General features: G+C 40.9%; 4 protein-coding genes across 7 annotated transcripts; 2 read left to right on the forward strand and 2 right to left on the reverse strand.

The window, feature by feature from the left end:
• Positions 1-286: 286 nt before the first annotated feature.
• On the forward strand, positions 287-6,315 carry gcdha (glutaryl-CoA dehydrogenase a). Of its 2 annotated transcripts, none has more exons than XM_020083635.2 (12): positions 287-601; positions 1,022-1,129; positions 1,232-1,264; positions 1,379-1,519; positions 1,714-1,776; positions 2,654-2,824; positions 2,923-3,052; positions 3,918-4,134; positions 4,249-4,352; positions 5,088-5,213; positions 5,316-5,476; positions 5,774-6,315. In XM_020083635.2, the coding sequence occupies exons 2-12, from the start codon at positions 1,027-1,029 to the stop codon at positions 5,845-5,847; spliced, it is 1,323 nt and encodes a 440-aa protein (XP_019939194.2). In that variant the 5' UTR covers positions 287-601; positions 1,022-1,026; the 3' UTR covers positions 5,848-6,315. The 2 variants fall into 2 exon arrangements, with proteins under 2 accessions (XP_019939194.2, XP_019939195.2); XM_020083636.2 differs by having other exon boundaries at positions 387-543.
• Positions 5,841-8,882, reverse strand: syce2 (synaptonemal complex central element protein 2). Of its 2 annotated transcripts, XM_020083817.2 has the most exons (5): positions 8,725-8,882; positions 8,350-8,458; positions 7,352-7,431; positions 7,106-7,220; positions 5,841-6,963 (listed from the first exon to the last, which is right to left on the reverse strand). In XM_020083817.2, exons 2-5 carry the CDS (start codon positions 8,428-8,430, stop codon positions 6,763-6,765), a joined length of 477 nt encoding a protein of 158 aa, XP_019939376.2. In that variant the 5' UTR covers positions 8,431-8,458; positions 8,725-8,882; the 3' UTR covers positions 5,841-6,762. The 2 variants fall into 2 exon arrangements, with proteins under 2 accessions (XP_019939376.2, XP_069387012.1); XM_069530911.1 differs by lacking the exon at positions 8,350-8,458 and having other exon boundaries at positions 8,725-8,843.
• A 925-nt stretch (positions 8,883-9,807) lies between these two features.
• LOC138411281 (uncharacterized) lies at positions 9,808-12,140 on the forward strand. Its single transcript, XM_069530843.1, has 3 exons — positions 9,808-10,011; positions 10,187-10,488; positions 11,184-12,140. Exons 2-3 carry the CDS (start codon positions 10,272-10,274, stop codon positions 11,462-11,464), a joined length of 498 nt encoding a protein of 165 aa, XP_069386944.1. The 5' UTR covers positions 9,808-10,011; positions 10,187-10,271; the 3' UTR covers positions 11,465-12,140.
• A 5,253-nt stretch (positions 12,141-17,393) lies between these two features.
• acp5a (acid phosphatase 5a, tartrate resistant) lies at positions 17,394-19,599 on the reverse strand. 2 transcript variants are annotated; one of them, XM_069529856.1, is made up of 6 exons: positions 19,545-19,599; positions 18,851-18,941; positions 18,559-18,758; positions 18,332-18,456; positions 17,901-18,246; positions 17,394-17,822 (listed from the first exon to the last, which is right to left on the reverse strand). In XM_069529856.1, exons 2-6 carry the CDS (start codon positions 18,939-18,941, stop codon positions 17,583-17,585), a joined length of 1,002 nt encoding a protein of 333 aa, XP_069385957.1. In that variant the 5' UTR covers positions 19,545-19,599; the 3' UTR covers positions 17,394-17,582. The 2 variants fall into 2 exon arrangements, with proteins under 2 accessions (XP_069385957.1, XP_019939477.1); XM_020083918.2 differs by lacking the exon at positions 19,545-19,599 and adding an exon at positions 19,089-19,226.
• Positions 19,600-20,031: the final 432 nt, after the last annotated feature.

The following is a 20,031-nucleotide window of genomic DNA, read 5'->3' on the forward strand; positions in this document are numbered from 1 at the left end:
TCGAGCTGTAGTTGTTGCACAGTGGGTCTGCCAGCTGCAGTGTGACTTATTTAAGTTGTGTACAGGCTGTATGTAAAAAGGTACAAGGGCTCACAGGTTCACTGCATGACTTCTTATTTTACCAGCCAATGAGCAGGGAGGACCGGGGCCTCCACCCTCCACTGCCCCCACACACCAGGCTAACACACGGCTACACCAAGCCGCCATTTTGAGTGAGGGCATGTGTCGCTAATTCAATTTACACGCTTACTTTAAATTAGAACAAGGTCCCTGCAGGACACCGGAAGTGGGCTGTAACATTCCGCATAGCTAAGCTCAAGTGTTTTCAAAGTGTTTAATTCTCCACTGAGATAGCTAGTTAGCAAGTTAGCTCGTGTTGCATAAATGCCTCACCTGTCATGGCGGACAGCAGCGCCCACGTTTCTGGCGTTATGTATCCCTGTGACGTTGCACCGGCAGAAATGTTACTTAAGTAACTTTTATTGCTCATTTCACCGCAGACAAAGCATCGGGTCATCACGTAAAACCGCAGAGAGGAAGAAGGTTAGTGACAGAGACTGGAAGATAACTGCATGTGAGGGACGAGGTTAACTGAAGAAAGGTGACTGAATGCTTTTAAAGTGTGTTGCAGTGTTGCATGGACATGTTGGTGCTGGTCTGACTGGTCTGGATAGGACAGTGTGTTCAGAAAGATGAAGATGAAACTTTATTAACAAGCTGCTGTTGGACTTCTGAGAATAGATAATAAGTATTATTCTATTCCTGGGACATTCTAACACCCACATCTTTGCCTTTTGTCCTGCAGGGAGTGATGATATTGTAGTAATGACTGATTCAAACAGAATCAACTCCTAACATGTGTTTATTAGCCTACAAAAATTATAATAACTGGGGGTTAATGATGCATATTGATATTGAATGTATTGTGGTTCGTGTTTACCGGATTTGAACTGTTCTGGTTCCTCAATCTGTTACACTCAGTCATATTCAAATATATTACAGCTCTTATATCATTCCTCAGGAAACATGGCTCTCAGAAGTGCTGCGACCCGTCTGTTCTCCAGCAGCCAAAGATGTGCTGCTCTCACAGCGTCCAGGGCCCAGGGCACCACTGCAGCAGCTCCCAGAGGTACATTTAAAGTTATTCAGTTATACAATATATACATAGACAGTGTGATGGTACAATAATGTTTGGAGTGACCATGTTTTTCACTGTTTTTCTTCCCTTCAGAATCTGAAGAAGTGAAGAAACCCACAAAGGCAGGTAAGTGACGTGTTGAACATGGTCTGTCCAGATTCTTTTACATGTTCTGCTCCTGCATGTGATGGTGACATAACCACTGTGTGTATATGTGTGTGTACATGTTTTGGCCCTCAGCCAAGGTGCCTTTCAACTGGCGGGACGCTCTGAACCTGGATGGGCTGCTGACAGAGGAGGAGATCATGATCCGTGACTCCTTCCGTGATTACTGCCAGGAAAAGCTCATGCCCCGTATCGTCATGGCCAACAGACATGAACGTGAGATGAACACACATCCATGAGATACAGACAATGTAGATTGTAATTTGTAATCAAACTATACAGAGCAGAATTTAAGCATGATAGAATAATTCAGTTTGGTGTGTTTCTATTAAAGGTTTTTACAAGCTGTTGAGTTTTCTACTAAATGTTTGCTTGTCACCTTCTATTTCCCAACATGCACCGTGCTACAGATTTCCACCGTGAGATCGTCTCAGAGATGGGAGAGCTGGGCGTCCTAGGCCCAACTATTCAAGGTAAACAAATAAAAAAATACTTAATTTAAAATTTTCAACTTACAGTTATAGTTGAATAGACCACATGCTTGTAAATGTCTCACTCAAGTTCTCAGACTGACCTGTGCAATAATATTTTTTTATTTGTGCAAGTTCAATATCATATATGTACTTAAGTTTTATTGTTTATATTTTGTTTACATTGTATATACTGCAATCTTTTATGGTTATTTGTTTTAATATTGTATTTTTTACTTGGTTATTACCTTTACTTATTTCACTATTCCCTTTTTACTGCTGTAACACTTAAAATTTCCCCATAGTGGAACTATTAAAGGTTTATCTTATCTTTTCTCATCTTATCTTATATCTATAAATGTCTTAATTCTTCTGTCTACGCTTCATGATTTATTTTTGTCATGTTAAGACAGTGGCCCTGAAAGCTCAATTCAGAACAATTTAAGAAAATGTTCAAATATACAAAACACGTGCAAATGGAGAAAACATCTTCACATGCATGGCAAATAGAAAACACACTGCAAATAATCACAACACAACCAAATACTCACAATGCAACAGAAGTGTTTCCAAGGAACACTAAAAAGTGAAGAACAACAACACTGAGGGATAGCCAACTTCAACTAGTAGCTTCACAAGTCACATAACATGGCAGCAAGTCTATCTCAGCCATGTTCATCACCTTTCTTGTGTCTGCTGAAAACATGTCCGTTGTGTTGTGACTTGTGAAGTCACAACACAACGGACACAACGGTGTGTTTTCTGCAAAGAAACTGCTTCTTTTCTTAAATTGCAGGCTGTCGACGTCTCAGGGCGACTGTACCATATACATGGAAGCGTTATTTGCAGGACTGTTCATTCCTATCTGTTTACCCTGCAGGATATGGCTGTGCTGGCACTAGTTACGTGGCGTACGGTCTAATCGCCAGAGAAGTCGAGAGAGTTGATAGCGGTTACCGGTCAGTCATGAGCGTCCAGTCTTCATTGGTCATGCACCCAATCAATGCTTACGGCACAGAGGCTCAGAAGGAGAAGTACCTGCCAAGGCTTGGTAACAAACGTTTTAATTCAACCTGGCATTCAATTTCAGAAACATCAGTATACCTTTATTTTAATCAGTATTGTGTGTTTGTGTTTTTTTATCTGCAGCTCGTGGAGAAATCCTGGGATGCTTTGGCTTGACAGAGCCAAACCACGGCAGCGATCCCAGCAGCATGGAGACCAAGGCCAAGTACAACCCATCCAGCGGCACCTTCACCATCAGCGGAGCCAAGACCTGGTAGGTGGATAGACACACACAAGAAGCACAGGCCCTTCTGATGGAGAGTTTGCTTGAAGCCACAAGACAATGAGAAGGGAGCTCAGAGAGTGCATACCTCCACCAAGGTTTACGGCCTATCTCTCCATGTGTAATAACACAAAATAGAATTCTGCATTTATTAAGAACATTTTATGGATTCTTTCTTAGGTTATGCCCCAACACATGAATGTTATGTAAAGGGTTCAGTGGTTTTTGTCAGTCCTAACAAATAAAAGCGGTTTTCAGATGTGACCTGCGAGTAAAGTCAGGAGAATCAGGTCCAGACTCGACCCGGAGTTGGCCTTTCACACATGCACAACGAATTGGATTATCAAGACTTTCTGCTGAACTTATACTAGGGGGCCAGGCGGAGAAAGTCATTCATCAATCAAACATTTCCGTTCACACGTGCACCTCCTCCGGAGAAAGTGCAGAGAATCTCTGGAGTTTAGTGCATGTCTGAAAGCAGCTAAACAGACAAACAATAGATTGAAACATATCCTCCTTAGTGGAGGAAAAATACAGATGCAGATTTTTAGTCCAGGATAATGATTTTAGTGATGTAATGCATATAAGAAAAATAAAAATTGTTTATTCTATTGCAAATGATACAGTAAGAGACAATTCATTTTGTCCCAGTGTCCATAAGTTTTAGATCACTAATTAATTTGAAATATGATGTAGGTCTGGTATTTGGAGAATAATAATAGTAATGTAGTGCTCCTCTCTTTGGGTTAGGTTAGAGCCAGACCAGCTTAACTGCATCCCTAAAACTTTGTACGTGACTTGCGTTTGCACTAAGTTCTAAGTTCTTGGTGAATTTTCCTTCTCCCTTCTCTGCTAGGATCACAAATTCCCCCGTGGCAGACATTGCAGTGGTCTGGGCCAAGTGTGAGGACGGCAGGGTGAGGGGTTTCATCCTGGAGCGTGAAATGAAGGGTTTCGCCACCCCCAAGATCGAGGGCAAGTTCTCACTGAGGGCATCGGCCACAGGCATGATCGTGATGGACGAAGTGGAAGTTCCCCAGGAGAACCTCTTGCCCAATGTCTCTGGTCTGGCTGTAAGTGGCTACTCACTCACATTAAGTTAAATAAAATGTACTTAAATATAACAACATGAATGTTTCTTTGGGATTATATCTTACTTTTCTTTTATTGTTGACCTTTGTGGCCAGGGTCCCTTTGGCTGTCTCAACAACGCTCGATATGGCATTGCCTGGGGAGCCCTGGGAGCGGCTGAATTCTGCTTCCATGCTGCCCGACAGTACACTCTGGACAGGTATTTTATATTCTGTCGACAGTATGTGTGAACATCAAAATCAAGTCAGAGGATCTGATAGACGCTGCTTTTGACCATAGAAACTCTTGACAGGAACTAGGATCTCCACCTCAGGGACCAGGGTCTAAATTGAGTTTTGGGTAGAATTTGTTACCTGTATCTGCTCAGGGACGTTACATTGTAAAAGCAGGAAACCTTTAGGCATCGTTTGCAATGCTAAACATTTCTGGTTGATCAAGTATCTCAGCATTTTAATTGAACCACTGTTTTAAGGTGTTGTTTTTTTAGTGCCAGTCTCTAGTAAATAATCTCAATGTTAAAGCAGTAAATCAAAATTGACAGTAGCACGATTTTAATCTTGTTGCACAGTGTCGCACAGATGTTTGTCTGGCTGTTGTCTTATGTCATCGTTGTTGTTTATTCTTGTTGTATTGCCACCTGTTGGACTGGAGTGCAACAGCTTGTTGTAGCTTTTACTTTTTCATAATGTAAACAGGCTAATTTGTCTACTCCTTTTGCGTCTTCAAACTGCATTAGAAAAGTAGCTTTGTAGTTGTTCCAAAAAAATTCCTGGGACTAAAAGATCTGGGTGGAAATGCAGCTTGATTAAACAAGATATGAATCCAGTTATAAATGAGTTTAACATGAGTGTCATACTGGTTGGACTGTCTCCCCCAGTTCAGCCAGCCTAAGCTTTCTTTAGAGGTCTTTAATGTTTTTATATCCACCAATCAGAATCCAGTTTGGGGTGCCACTGGCTAGGAACCAGCTGATGCAGAAGAAGATGGCTGACATGCTGACAGAGATCACCATTGGTCTGCAGTCCTGCCTGGCCCTGGGAAGACTCATCGATGATAAGAAGTGAGTCTTTCTCTCTCTGTATTCTAATTTCTTTCACATTACTTTTGGCTTCTGTCAACCACTTCAATAAAAACACCTTTCCTTCTCATTATCTTTTAACAGAGCTGCACCAGAGATGATCTCCATGCTGAAGAGGAATAGCTGTGGCAAAGCGCTGGATATCGCCAGACAAGCCCGAGACATGTTGGGCGGAAATGGCATCTCAGACGAGTATCACATTATCCGTCACGTCATGAACCTGGAGGCTGTCAACACATACGAGGGTAGGCACACACACATGAATGAAGGCACTGCTCCTAAATTTTAAAGATTTACCAAAGTACCAAACACTCGGTTTTATGGTGAAAGTGCAGTCATGTACGTCCTCCACCAGAGGTCAGCAGTGCACAGATTGTTAGAGGTTGACAATTGATTAGTAAGGCAGATTTTAAAAAGTCATTAAAGTTGACTAACAGTTTTTTAAAATGATATCTTAATGGTTAACTCAAATATTTCTTTAAATGAAATTTAATTAATTCATTATGATTTATTTGTCTATGTTTTTTCTGATTTTTCTATAGGAACTCATGACATTCACGCCTTGATCCTGGGCAGAGCCATCACTGGACTGCAGTCTTTCACTGTTGGGAATTAAGGGTCATTCCACTGTCTTCTGAAAACTGACTTGATGCAGATTTGATGCTGATTTGTGGCATACTGCTGCTCATGTGCCCAGTGAGAAACATGTCATCTCTGTGCAAAACTCTTTTTGTTGAAACATGATGAGCAGATATCATCCTCACATGAGAAGTGATACCACAAACACAACTACACTACACTGAAGGGAACCATCTATGACCCCTCTGTCTGGTATCTGAATATGTAAGAACAACTGAACAAAGCATTGGGTCCAAGTGAGATCTTTGAGGGACATTTGTATGGTTAATAAAAGGTATTTATATGTCTATAATGCATGAAAAGGTTGTGGTATTATGAGGATGGTTTTTTTTCTTCTTAATTGAATAGTATGTAAATAAGTGGTTAGAATGGGTTCTGAGATATGTGTTTGGAAATAAATCGATACTCTGTAATCAAAATAAACCTTAGTTACTGGTAGTTCAAAGATTGGCATCTCTGGTTTGGTGGAATATGAAAGTACTGATGATGCATTTTGGCATGAAAATACACAACAAATATAAAACACAGAGCCAAATAATAAATTAACAATTTTGCTCTTGTATTTTGTAGTTTTATTTAAGGGCTCAACAGATATTGAAGTGGAATATAAATATAAGATGCATTCAGTTTTTGTTTTCTTATTCTTTGACTGGAATCGTGGCCTGACCTGACCTGAGCGACATAGAGTCACAGACAACTGAGTATTCTTGGAACAAGAGGAAGAAGAAAGAAGGAAGAGGAAAATAAGATGAGCAATCTTATCCAATCCAGCATTTGGACAAACAATTTGAACTCTTCTGTATACTCAATATAATAATAAACACAGGAACACAAACGTATTCACAATAACAAATCAGTTCAATATAATTTGGATATTAGAACAATTATTAGTTTATGAGGACTCTTTCATTGCAATGGCCAGACCCTCTCTGAGACCTGCCAGGGCCTGGTTGGCCTCCCGGAGCTCATTACAGAGTTTAGTGCAGCTATCCAGTACCTCAGACAACTCCTGCAGCTTCACCTGCATCTCATTACTGTTCTCCTCGTAAACCCTGTACATGTGCTCCTTCATCTGCTGACACGCCTCTGTCACCTGTCCCCAAAAATTTGGAAAAAAGAAAGATGAGAACGTTTTTGCAGGTAGTGATAGTGCAGCATTCACAGTCATGAAAGTTGTGAAAGGATTATTTGTGAAGTATGGACAAGACAAAAAAAAAAAACCCACTGATGTGTACCTTCTCCACCAACTTCTCATGAAAGCTGTCCAACGCTTTCTGGTCTCCGGTGCGGCCATCGTTAATCTTTTCTACCAGCTCCTGCGCCCTTCTGCTGATGTTGTCTATGCTTGAGCTACAGTAGATACAAGTGTTGACATAAAATCCATCAATGTCTTAGTCAATGATGGAACTATGACATCATTACAATAACACAACATGAATTATTATTGCAGTGTGTGTGTTGGTCTGTAGGTGATTGTTGACCTCATATGATGCTCTTGAGTGTTATTCATGCTTGCAGTTGAAAACTTCCCAAATGAGGAGTCATGGTCTCTTTCTACCATCTGCGATGCCAAGGACAAAGAAACAACAGTTATAAACAGCACAAGAATATTGAGTTTGGTGAGAACAAAATGTTAGTTTGGTGAAAGGTATTTTCAGTGTGGGACAACATGGGAACAAGTTGGGTCGTGTGAACAAGTTATGATTAAAAAGCCTATTTATCATTGCATCCATTTAGGACTGAAACAGAAAACACAAGAGTTCACATTATGCTGCCACATTTTAATCTCTCAAGGTCTTTTTTCACACAATATATGCAGGGTTGCCAGGTTCCTGATCTTCTTGTGGATTTGGGCTACATTTATTTTGTTGTCCACAGTTGAAGTAAATCTGTTTTTCATGGAGGGATCCCAAAGCACCCAAACATGACGCAATGGAAAACATAGATAGTCCCCTTCAGAAGCTTTACTGTTTTGTCATTTCTTTGCTGTACAGAGATCAGGTTTAGCCTTTTACGAGATTAACAGGAAAACTGAAATGATTTTAAATCTGTTCATTTTCTGTTTACACGTAACACACAAACTAAAGAGTCCAGGCAGGATGGAGGAGGAAAAATTAAACCCAAGGTTGTGCACCAAGTTCACAGAATTATATTTTATTTCTGACAATACTCAGTGTCTAATCACACAGGGCCAGAGAACCATCAAGGTGAAACTGCTTTGAAAGCTCGAGCACGAGACCTTCATCCTGTTCATGCTGTCTTTGTACATCACAGCACGTGTGGCAGTGATGGTGATGCTCTTGAGAAGCAGTGCATACACAATGGCTGCAGTATATTCGGAGATGTTTTTGTCTCACAGACCCGTCCACCCAGAACGGCTCTTTGTTTTTCCAAGAGAATCTCACTCCGACAAGCCCACATCTTGTTTTCACACCTTTAAAAATGCTGGATTCTGCTTTATTATATGGTTAAATGTTACCAAATGAGACTCTTCATGTCCCTTCTTAGGAGTGGACTGGGAAGTGGACGGTATTGTCATGTCGTTGAAGAAAAGATCCATTTTGGTTTGATTGAACCTCAAGAGAAACCTGAATTAGAATAAATCATAGTAATAAAACAGATTAAACAACATTACCGGGAGAAATCAGTCTGAATCGTGTTTACACAGAGATAACAGTATGTCAGTACTAGTCTTTCACCTACAGCTAGCATTAGCACCATTAGCTTTAGCTAAACCTTGGCTGTAAAACAATAACTTTAGCTTCACACTTCCCCACAGAACAGATATAATTATATCTAACTTACACTTTAAACTATCTCACAAACAAATGGCCCCACAAATTGTTTTACTTACAGAAATAAAGCTGTGATCAGGACTGAAGTGTTGAGTCAGTGTAGCTGTCTCTGTACTAATGCTAACCTCTGCTAGCTAATCTGCTGGTTTCCCTCTATGTCATAATACAGGTTGCTAAAATAAACTTTTTTTATTTTGACACAACATGAATTAAAAAAAACATTGATGAAATGTTAAAAATATGTGTGGGATGTGGGAGAAACCAATAATGACTTCTAAGAAAACTAAAACCAAATGCAACCTAAAATGAAATAAATCAGAACAAAATAAAATAAAATAAAATGAAATACAAAACATTCAAAATCTTCCACGCTTTGTGGATAAAATGAGGAGGTGCTCTCAACTAGTAGCAGTTTAAGAATAAATACTTAAATCATAAGAAAATATAATGTAATTCAGAAAATTATATGCGGAATCTTTTTGCTTTAGTACCTTAATATTATTTTATCTTATTTTATCACTGGACTATTTTCAAATATATCAATGTGTATCAATTCACCATTTCCAATAAAATAACATTTCAAATTATTATATTGAATTAAAGTTTTCATCTGCAAAAATAACTAACTGTCAGATATACGTGGTCTGCACAACATTTTCTTTTAAATGCAGAGGACAAGTGCAAAGGAGCACAAGTACAAGTACCTGAATTGGTTTAAAAACACTCTTTTCCTGTGATGTTGCCACTGATTCATTGGACCTGTATGACACTCAAATAGTCAGGAAGTCTTTTTACAGAGACCTCCATGAGAAGTTAAATCACAGTGCAGTGAGTGTCGAGATAAATCTGGAAGCGGAGCAGGATTTCATTCTGGCCTTTTCAGACAGGAAGTCAATTCACAGAGGATTTACTTCTGATGACCTAAAAACAACTTAGAATTTCTCAGCAAGCCCTCTTTTTCCTTTGCTTCTTGGTTATGTATGTGATTGGGTGGTTGTAATGTGTGTTTGCTGTGGCTTAAGTCATCTCTGAGGGATAGGGCGGCAGTGGGATGAGGGCCTGATTGATCGTGGCTGTGATTGGAAGTGTAATCCCCCCTTCCTCTCTCTCTCTCCCTGTCTCTCCCTGTCACCGCCCACAGTCTGGATTATTTCAGCAGGGAGGACACAGCGCACGGCAGAGGGGCTGACATGTCCTGGTGTCCTGTTGGCTACAGGATGCACTGATGGTAGTGATGTAGTGCTGATGCAAGTAATAAACTGCTCTGTAGAATGATGTCAGTGAGGCGGCACTGCAAAGATCCAAATCTGTGTAATCTGGAAGCTGCAAAAACTTGCTCTTGACAGGTGGGTGAATTTATTCACTGGCCTATTTCCACATTGGTAGCTCATTACACTTTAAAAATGTAAATAGAAAATGTAGATGCGTTAAAATATCATCTTAAATCCTGTTGCTTATAATATATTTGATTTTATTTCTGAGCAGTAGACCTAACCCAAACTCTGCTTCTCTGCCTTTCAGGTATAGAGACATCTCAGCAAGTGGATAAATCAAATTTGGACCATTTTCACTTTGAATATAAATGTAACAGAGTAACTCTGGGAATATGGACAGCTTTAATTTGACAGACGTGGGAGGACAGTCTTTCCAGTACTTGGTTCACAATGTGGAGCCTCTGTACAAGGAATACAAGCCCCCGCCCAGGGACCTCATCCAGCTCCCCAAATCTGTTGTCTACCTCCTGATGGCCGCACTGGTCGTGGTCGCTGTCGCTTATGCCATCGTGGGTCACCTCATCAAAGACCTCATGCTGGATATAACAGGTACTCAAGTCTGTGGGATGAACATCAATCCTCACACATCAACACTGGATGATATTGTTTGACTATGGATAAATGCACTTATGTAAAGACAATGTTTTATTTCTCTCTCGGCCTGTCATGTGTTATGGATATATTCCTTTATTTATTATATATGAGGAATATTTCTATAGATAATCAGGGTTATATAATGATTTACATTCAACACCAGGCTCTTTATTCAATACAAATATTCTATTAAACACTGATTAGTTAGTTTAAGTCGTCATTTAAAAACTCAATGCATAATATGGCCCAAATCTTAGCATTTTGAGCAGGATCATGTTTTTAATGGAAATGTAAAACACCTAATTAGGCACTGTTTGATTTCACTGTGTTGCCAATGTGTAAATCTGTGACACCATAATTTTGAACAGTCATTACGACCCCAACACAGGAAATAATTAATAAATAAAATAATTAAAATAGCAGATTTTTGAGATGCTGCAGAAATAATTTAGCAAACTCATCGCAAGTTAAATTTTCTGCATAAATTCCCAGGGAATAATTCAATGATCATTTAGAGGACTGATGACGAGTGTGTGAAATTTAAAAGAGACTGTTGGGCCTTGGTGGAGGTGTGTGCTTGACTGAGTGTCATTCTAGTTAGGGTGAGGGTTTAATCAAATCCTTATCTCTCCTCCTGTGTCCGCCCACAGACTGTTTGTTGGGCCCGATTGATGAAGACCTGAAAAAAGAGGCTGAGGTGGAGGGAGGTAGCCATGTGAACATGCCAGCTGGCCTTAACCACTCCCACCCAAATGCATTTCACGTGTGGGACCAGGATGACGTCATCATCCCCATCACATCCCAAATTGAGAGCCCGGTGTCCAGCCCTCTGATGGCCGTCATCCCATACATACCCTCTTTCTTGCCCAACTCCCTCAGCATCGGGAGCCCCTCCTACAATCAGCCAATCCCGAAGGAGAGTGACGCATGAGGGAAAGGGTCCAAGACAGTTTTCACATGGTGCATCTTTACTGTCGTCCTCCGTCTCCTTTTAAGTTGAACTTCTTTAGCTCCTTGTTCTCACCTCTGAAACAACTTTTGACTATCCACTGTTTAAAGGTGTTGAAAAAAAGATTTTCTGCGAAAGCTGTGGAGCAAAACAATAAGTTTTGTAGGTCCAGTTTACCTGAAAACACATAAGTCCACTAAGGTCGAATGGATTTACTTCTGTTGGGGCGACAGATCTTTGTTTCTGACAAAGGCAAAAACTCTGGAGTCTCTCAGGACAGAGCCTGGGATGCAAGAGCCTTCACTTGTTCCTTTTTCCCAGTGGATTTGTGCCAAGTCACCATCATGATCATTCTCCTGCCAGTCCCACTTCCTACATCAGTCTGTTTGTTTGGATGTTGGATCTTTGCCTGATTCAACAAACTTCATGAGTTATAAGGAGAGTGTGACCACATCCGATGCAGAATGCTCCAAATTCATAATAACTTTTAACCACAAAACTCACATCACATCTTAAAGCTCCTCTGTCCTACTAGTTCTTTACTGAGTATTAGAAATAGTGTGTTTGATAACCTGCACAGAAATGGTGAAGAGATCAGTGTGCACATTACAGTGCTGTACTCACGTGTCAAATAAAGGTGAATACTGGTTACTACTGAGATCATGTTTGCAAACACATGTGTTTCAATCTTATTCTGATTTTAAATATATTGTCAGTCTTTAGGAGGATCGGCCTTAAGTACTTACTAATAGGGTGGACTTAATTCAATTAGTGGAGGTGAGCACTTTAAGGTGACTGTGTGACACGTTTTTAACGACAGGCAGTGTCCATGGAATATATTTTAAAAATGCCACTTACTCACACACCTTCTAAAGAGGAAAATAGGGGATTATCTTACAAAACAAAAAATCACAAAGTGTCAGTAAATATTGTTACATGACTCACTCAAGTCATATCAGTTAAAGTGAGGGTAAAATGTGAGGATGTGTATTTACAAGGCTTGCATTCGTCTATTTGTGCTTGTTGGAACAAAAACACACACACAGTCACACACATGCACACACACACACACACACACACACACACACACACACACACACACACACACACACACACACACACATACACACACACACACTGTTACATAACACAGAGATACAGATTTTAGGGTCTATTTTAAGCAGGATATTGGCTGTGATGCAGAAATCCGGTTTGAAAAGCTCAAAAAGGTTGCGACATCATAAACACACATACACACACTTGTGCATGGTATAAGCACTCCACTTAATCTCTCATTTTCTCTTTCACCATCACTGTCTCCCAATCCATGTAATTACATTCTTACTTCTTTTATCATCACTATTATTATATTTGATATTTTGGGAAGAACTCTCTGTGAGGCAACATTGCTCATTCCATCCGTGAGATTCAGAGTGCCTGTATTCAGTGAGGGGTGGAGATTAGGGAGAGAAGATTAGATGAGCAGTTTAGCCTTTAATACAACGTCCTTTTATTACTTTTGAGCCGTGGAATTAGATAATCTGACAGCAGCAGCCCAATCTGAGGGGACGGATGTCAGAAACTCACCTTGTTATTCTGGTTGTGTGACAGGACTGATAGAGAAAACAGAGATACAGTGTTAAAGGAGAAGGGTGTTGAGTGAAGAGCAAAGGGGGGGTCAGTGATGGATGGGGCAGAAAGAGCAGAGCGCAGCAGAAAGGCTCTGTTTTCAGTGTAAAGCAGCAGGAGTGACTTCTGTGTGTGTGGGTGTTTCATGATAGTGGGATTATTGTTGGCCTGGGCAGAGGTCTCTGATTCACACATTGGGGCAGGCCTGGAAAGAGAAATAGCAGCACTGAGACATTTGACATATTTGATCTAATGAGAGCTGATGTTTGCAGCAACCTGAAGGGAAAACAAGTGCACAGATGTGGCGGTGAGTGTTGCAGCTGTAAAAGCTGAGTGGTGCACTGGAGCGGGGAGTGTGAAAGCACATGAGCAGGCGCAGGAGGAGGGAGGTGGAAGTGAAACCACAGGTGAAAATTTGAGTTGGTTAAAAACAAAACACCCATTAGAAATTCAAGAAATAAGTTGTTAGTAAAAGTAAAAAAGTATAATTGCGGAAGAAAAAAGCACTTTGAAACTTGCAACTAGCCTTCTGATTTAGAAGAAAACAATATTTATGTGTGCCATCACTTCCTGGAGATTATATAAGTCATATCATATATTTCAGTTTCTTACCATGGATGATGAAAACTCTTATGAAAACAGTTTTATAAATTTTTATAAATGCAAAGTAGGTAGAATTTAGCTGGAATAGCGTGATGTCATGTGCCGTATACATGCACCAGTCATGATTTAGCAGCTTCTTATTTGGTGCTGTGGCAACAAATAAACTCATGCTTGTGCCTTTATATGAGGAAAACAACAAGTTATAATTTAGATTAATGTAAAAAGAACTTTTCCTTTTTTCACTTGTGACTTGCGGTAAGATAAAAGGTTTGTTAATCCTATTTCCTCAAGCAGGAGATTTTAAAGCTCTTAACTTCTGACATGGTGGGAGACGCACTGGCCGCATAGGATCTCCAACTGGAGCAGAGCGAGGGGGTTTGGGCTTAAGGTGGAGCTAATAAAAACTCAGGGAAGCCAGAAGCTTCCAGACCACAGAGCAATGACATCTTAACCCACGATTGAGGTAAAGACTAGAGGTGAAATATTTCATAATGTCCTCGCTCTTATTATCTATGTATCTATATGTTTTATTACAGGTAATACAATAGTTCCTAAAGTGCATCACAGTGTTAATGAGCATAGTGTGATGGCATAATGAAACAAATGAAACACTGTTTACACAGGCCTGCAGTGAGATCAGCCTTTTATTTGTGTCCAACATGGGGAGAGATGTTTGTGGATTAGAATTGTTGTCTGTGGGTTTGAATTGAACATGTGAGTGCAGGATTACTGAGCTGCACTTCCGTACATTTGGCAGCAGCTGGTAAAACCTAAAACACTCAACTAAATCCAAACCTGTGAGCATAGGTTGGGCTGGGGAATAAAATCCAACATGGGCACTAACATTGTTAATGGTGATACTTGAATATGTTACAGACGTTTAAATACAAAATGAAAAGACTTTTATTTAATTTAATTTATATAAGAATTAAAGAGTAACTATATGAAAACCCAGAATGCAATTTTCTGCCAATAACCTACAGTCCCCTCATGAAACCACATTTTATTTCCAATTTCTATTTGGATCAACACCAAATTGCACACACTTTAATATCAGTCCTTACAAACAAACACAAAAAGCAAACACACTAGATAGCATACCAGTTCGCAACAACACAACATTGACATATCATACGTATGGTGAATTCACACTATTATGGCTCAACGCTATTTTAAAGTCGAGCTCTTAAGCTGCTAAATGCTCCACCAGCTACAGTCTCTTAACTGCCAGTCTCCTGTCATAGTTTCATATCGGTTTGAAGTAGTTACATAGATTCGCAATACCACTTCCATCTGGACATTCAAAAAAACTTCACAAAACTCATCTCTTTAAAACGAACTATAACCTGACTTCATGCACTACCTTGTTTTCGTCTCCTTAAATATGTTAAGCATCCTTGAGAGCATTAAATAGTGCAATGAAAATGTAAGTTATGATTAAAACTATTATAATTTTTGATTGAAGCTGCTGTAACCATCAATTAAAATTGCTGCTAAGCTATTGGTGCACCCCTCAGGACCTGCAGATGAATTCATACGGGTATAGAAAATCAGATAGTGTCTAATTGTCAGGCCGCTGACATGCAGCCTGGTGAGGCTTCCTTTTGGTCTACAGGTTAGTCCAGGTTAAGTGATCCTCACCTGTCCTTTATCCTCAGGTGACAGCTTCCTCTCAGTGACTCAGACCTGTCAGGTCTGACGAAGCATGACACCAGCAGATCATCCCTAACCTGGACCTTGACACTACTCACCAACAGTCATTAACCCTGAAGTCACCACTAAACAATATAATGTCTTTATGCCATTCCATCAGATGCTACAATAAGACGTTATTGTGTGTTTTGCCTGGTTATGGGGGGTGGGGTGAACCTATAATCCAGCATACTGTGTATGTTTGCATACATTTACATTCTGCATAAAGATCTTCTTACATCTCACACAGAAGAGCAGTAAAGCTTAATATCCAACATGTCAGCAAGAGAGAAGGGAGTAAAAAATAGAAACCCTTCTGCTGCGCTCTGTGCTTCACTCCCAGGTTAATCGTCATTGGTTGGCTGGGTTTATCCTGGCCATGGTCACTGCCAATCTGCTGTCATCCAGCCTAATCCAGCGTTGGCAGGCCAGGTGGTTCTCTGACAGGGAAAAGAAGACTGCAGAAGTCTTGACCTCTCCTGTCCTTTAGCGGCAGCAGCCATGTCAGCATTTTCAATTCTGCATATATATATATGCTCCTGACATGATTAGCATAAAAACCACTGGATGTCCAGATAATTTAAGGGCTGTGTGACAGGATGCAAATGTGTAACATGTGTTTGAATGCTGCAGATGATGTATGGGTATAAAATGATGCCTAAGAAAATTAAGGCAAAGCCACAGAATAGGTGAACAGGCAGAGCTGACACAATGTAAACAGGACTAAAGGGCTCATTAATGCATAATGCAAACCATAGGTGCTCCATTTACATCCGTCATACAACTCTATTCTCTGATTTCCTCTGGCAAATTGTATAACGACAAAATAAGCAGGAAAGGAGAGAGAGAAAATTCAAGCCTTGGGGAATTTTTTTCTGTCTCAGATGTTCCGAGCTGCGAGCTCGCTTGATATTAATACACACTGACCAGATTTGACCAGGCACAGAACAAATGAGCCACTGTTTGTCCAGGCATGTTTACAATATAAGTAGACTTCTGTCTTCTCATGTCTCTCCAGAGATGTCCAAGTACATTTGTGTCTGTTCAAATATGACTGGAGTGCAACATTTGTGCACATGGAGCACTTTTACAAAACTCAAGCTCAAACAAGCAGGTGCAAATTCACAATCAACCCAGCAGAAAGGCTGCAATTGCTTCAGACATGTAATCTGGCAACACTGCTCATAACTGTAGGACTCGATTTCAGTCAGTCTCATGCAGTTCACATTAAGAAACCGATTCTGACTGAACAGATTCATATCACCAGAACAAAAACTACTTTTATAAAACTTAAGTCATCTGATCCTCCACTCCAAGTATCAATACCTCAACTTCATTCAGCATTTCAGGAGCCTTGTACAATCCTGCTATTTACAGAAATATTGCTTCAGTCCCCAATCTCCTCCTGCAATTCATTATTCACCAGCCTGAATGAAGCAGCAGCAAGACATTAGCCAAACCACACTAGTTCCCCAGTCACTACAGAGTCCACTTTAAGACTATTGATCACAAGACAGTCTGGTGTCACTTTATATGTTTTGGGACTTTTTGCCTTTGACAGGACAGAGAGAGAGAGTGGAGTGACACATGCAGCTAAGGGCCGCAGGCCAGAAGAGACCTGGGCCTCTGTGTTAAGGACTGATGTCTCAGTCCATGAGGTACCAGTGTTACCAGGTGAGCTGTGCTGCACCCCCTGTATTTCAGAACTCAACACTCAGAGAATCAAAAGCTGTTAAAGTCCCACCCTCTAGGTTTAAAACAAAAGGGGACGATGCTTTTAGCTCCAACACTGGAACAAACACCAGATCAGCATAGTCAGCACTTGAGTTAAAAAAGCTAAAAACACTCCTGTAAACTGGTGTTTTTATAATTTAATGTACTTTGTTTTAACGCATTGCTGAGCTAGCTTTTCTCACCTTTGTAAATTGAAAAGCACTACAGAGGATCATTTTCTATTATAGGCACTGGTAAAAATGTCAGTACACAATTTTTACAAATTACAATTTATTCTTTTATCATACAATACATTTACATTTAAAACCACTTGATTCTTTTTTAAAACATAATCAATTCTTTAGAAATATTAATGCCAACATTTAAAATACAGGATTAACAGCCATTACGCTGATGTCAAACTACACTGTAGAATGATTCTTGCGACTTGACTGTCGCTCATCTAGTCAAACTCCCTTTGAGAGAGGACGGTACGATAGAGTGAGGTGCCCTTTGCCTGGAAAAAGGTCAGAACCATTTTGTTCTTCGTGACTTCTGCGTGGACAAAGCCTCCCAATGTTGAAGCCTTGCCTGTGAAGAACTTCACAGAACCTTTGGGAACGTGGTTCCAATGACGGATGTCGGGATCCAGGAAGTTTCCAGCACCACTCACCACGTAGCCTACACCAGACTCTTCAATGTACTGTAGAGCAGAGAGACAGGAGTTGAGATTGAAGCAGATTTTGACAACTCATTACAACATATTTTGAAATGTACCAACCTGCAGATTGTGGTCATGTCCACAGAGGTAGGCGGTTGCCTTGTATTTAAGGAGCAGAGGATGAAGCCTCTGCAGCAGACACTCTGTGGGCCCGTGTTCGGACACAGACCACACAGGGTAGTGGCCAGCAACCAACAGGAAGTCCGCCTTGGAACGGGCCAGTCTCTCCCGCAGCCAGGTCACCTGACGGTTGGCGTCCACAGCTCGCAGGGGGCCTCTGGGCTTCCCGTCCGTGAAGTCATCAGAGTTGCCACATAGCATAATGGTGTCGAGCATGATGATGGTCAGTGTCTTCCCGGTGTTCGGGATGCGGAAGTTCAGCTCATAGTAATATGAGGGAAACTTCCTGAGACATTGAAGAGCATAGAAAGTGTAAGCATCCTGTCAGTTTCTTGATGTCTGGACTTCTACTTTTTCTAGTTGTTTCTCACCATCTGTCAGATTTTTGGCTGTAATCAATCTGGGCTTTGACATTCCCTGCATGGTCGTGATTCCCAGCAAGCACATACCAAGGCACTCTGAGAGACTTTGCTGTGTACACAGTCTCGAACGTGTCCTGACAGGAAGATTCAAAAAGATAAACCCTAGTCAAACCACATCCACCACGCCGACCTACTCGTCACACTAATTTTCGCCATTGCAGGATCATTTAACTGACCTTAAACCGAGGAGAATCCACGCTGTCCACGCCTTTATAGTAGAAGTTGTCGCCAAGGGCCAGAATGAAGTCTGCTCCCATTTGCTCTGCTATTTTGCCCATCTCTCGAGCGGTAGTCTTCTGCACGGCAGTGATGAATGGGGGATATGGCACACCACCCCAGTCTCCTACAGCCAGGAACTTAATGGAAGTTCTGTTTTCTTTTTAAAAAGGGACACAAGATACATCTTTCAAAGTCCAAGAAGCATACTATGAAATATTTGAACAATTTAAGCCAATGAAAAACACTTACTGCCATTTCCCTCCAGGTCTTGGAAGGCAGTGGGATAGCAGTAGGCCACAGAGACAGCAGCAATTAAGATGGATACCAGAGAAAGTGCCATCTTTAAAGATACAAATTAAAGATTCAACCAGCAGAACTTACAGAGAGACAAATACATCCATCTTTAACTGAAAGTTAACTAGTCCACAAGCAAAGAGCTGAGAAGAGGAACACAAAACAAGCGTAAGAAACCACAGCTGCAGCTTACCACACGAGCCTACACTTCCTCTCACCTCCCTCCTCACAACAACACAACACACTCTCTGGAGTTTATGTCTAATGGTGACTTGTGATTGGCTGCAGCCCAGAGCTGACATGTCCCAGCTGGAGCTAATAGTCATTAATCAAAGTGGGGTGGGTGTGTGTGTGTGTGTGTGTGTGTGTGTGTGTGTGTGTGTGTGTGAGGCTGAGAGCTTCAGGAATCATAAGTTCATGTTTCTTCAAGCTTCATCTTTTTTTCAAAGATGAATCATAAGTTACAAAAGCCACGGATCCAATGACCTTCATCGGCCTCAGCAGACAAACCACAAAACAAAAGTAAAGCAGAATCTGATCAGCATCACTCCTCCCTGACTCCTCTCCAAAACAAAAGTGACAGATAGGGAAAACAGCCACAACGTGTGGTGTGAAGAAGAGATAGTAATGTCAAAGATAAAACACTCACAGCAGATAACCAGTGAGGAGCACTCAAGCTCAGGATGACCTGGCGGGACCCTCTCTGTCCTCGCAGCGCTCTTCCTGCCCTCCTTTTTATCAGGTCGCAGCAGGACGAGCCCTGGGGCACGCCACAGGGGCATGATCATTGCTCACACCCTGACTCAGTCTTGGGACCAGCGGATCACTTGGGCCACATGTGATCCCAGATGTTATTATAGCTGGTGTCCAGACTCCACTTTTTCCACCTCTGTGTTAATCACTTATTTTCCTCCTACATTTGTAGAAATGTATTTATGGATCATTTGGAAAAAGGAAATATAACAAGTATTCATCAGCAGGGTCATGGCGGGTGCAAACTGCAGTTTCATAGAAAGCAGTCTTGTCATTTGTTGTGCATCATTAAAATTCACGGTCATATTTAATCTGTAAATGAAAGCATGACTTACTGCAGTCTTCTCCATTATAACATGCAAATGCACATACAGTAACTGTCG

This window comes from Paralichthys olivaceus, chromosome 8 (genome assembly GCF_024713975.1).
Source record: "Paralichthys olivaceus isolate ysfri-2021 chromosome 8, ASM2471397v2, whole genome shotgun sequence".
Lineage (NCBI taxonomy): Eukaryota > Metazoa > Chordata > Actinopteri > Pleuronectiformes > Paralichthyidae > Paralichthys > Paralichthys olivaceus.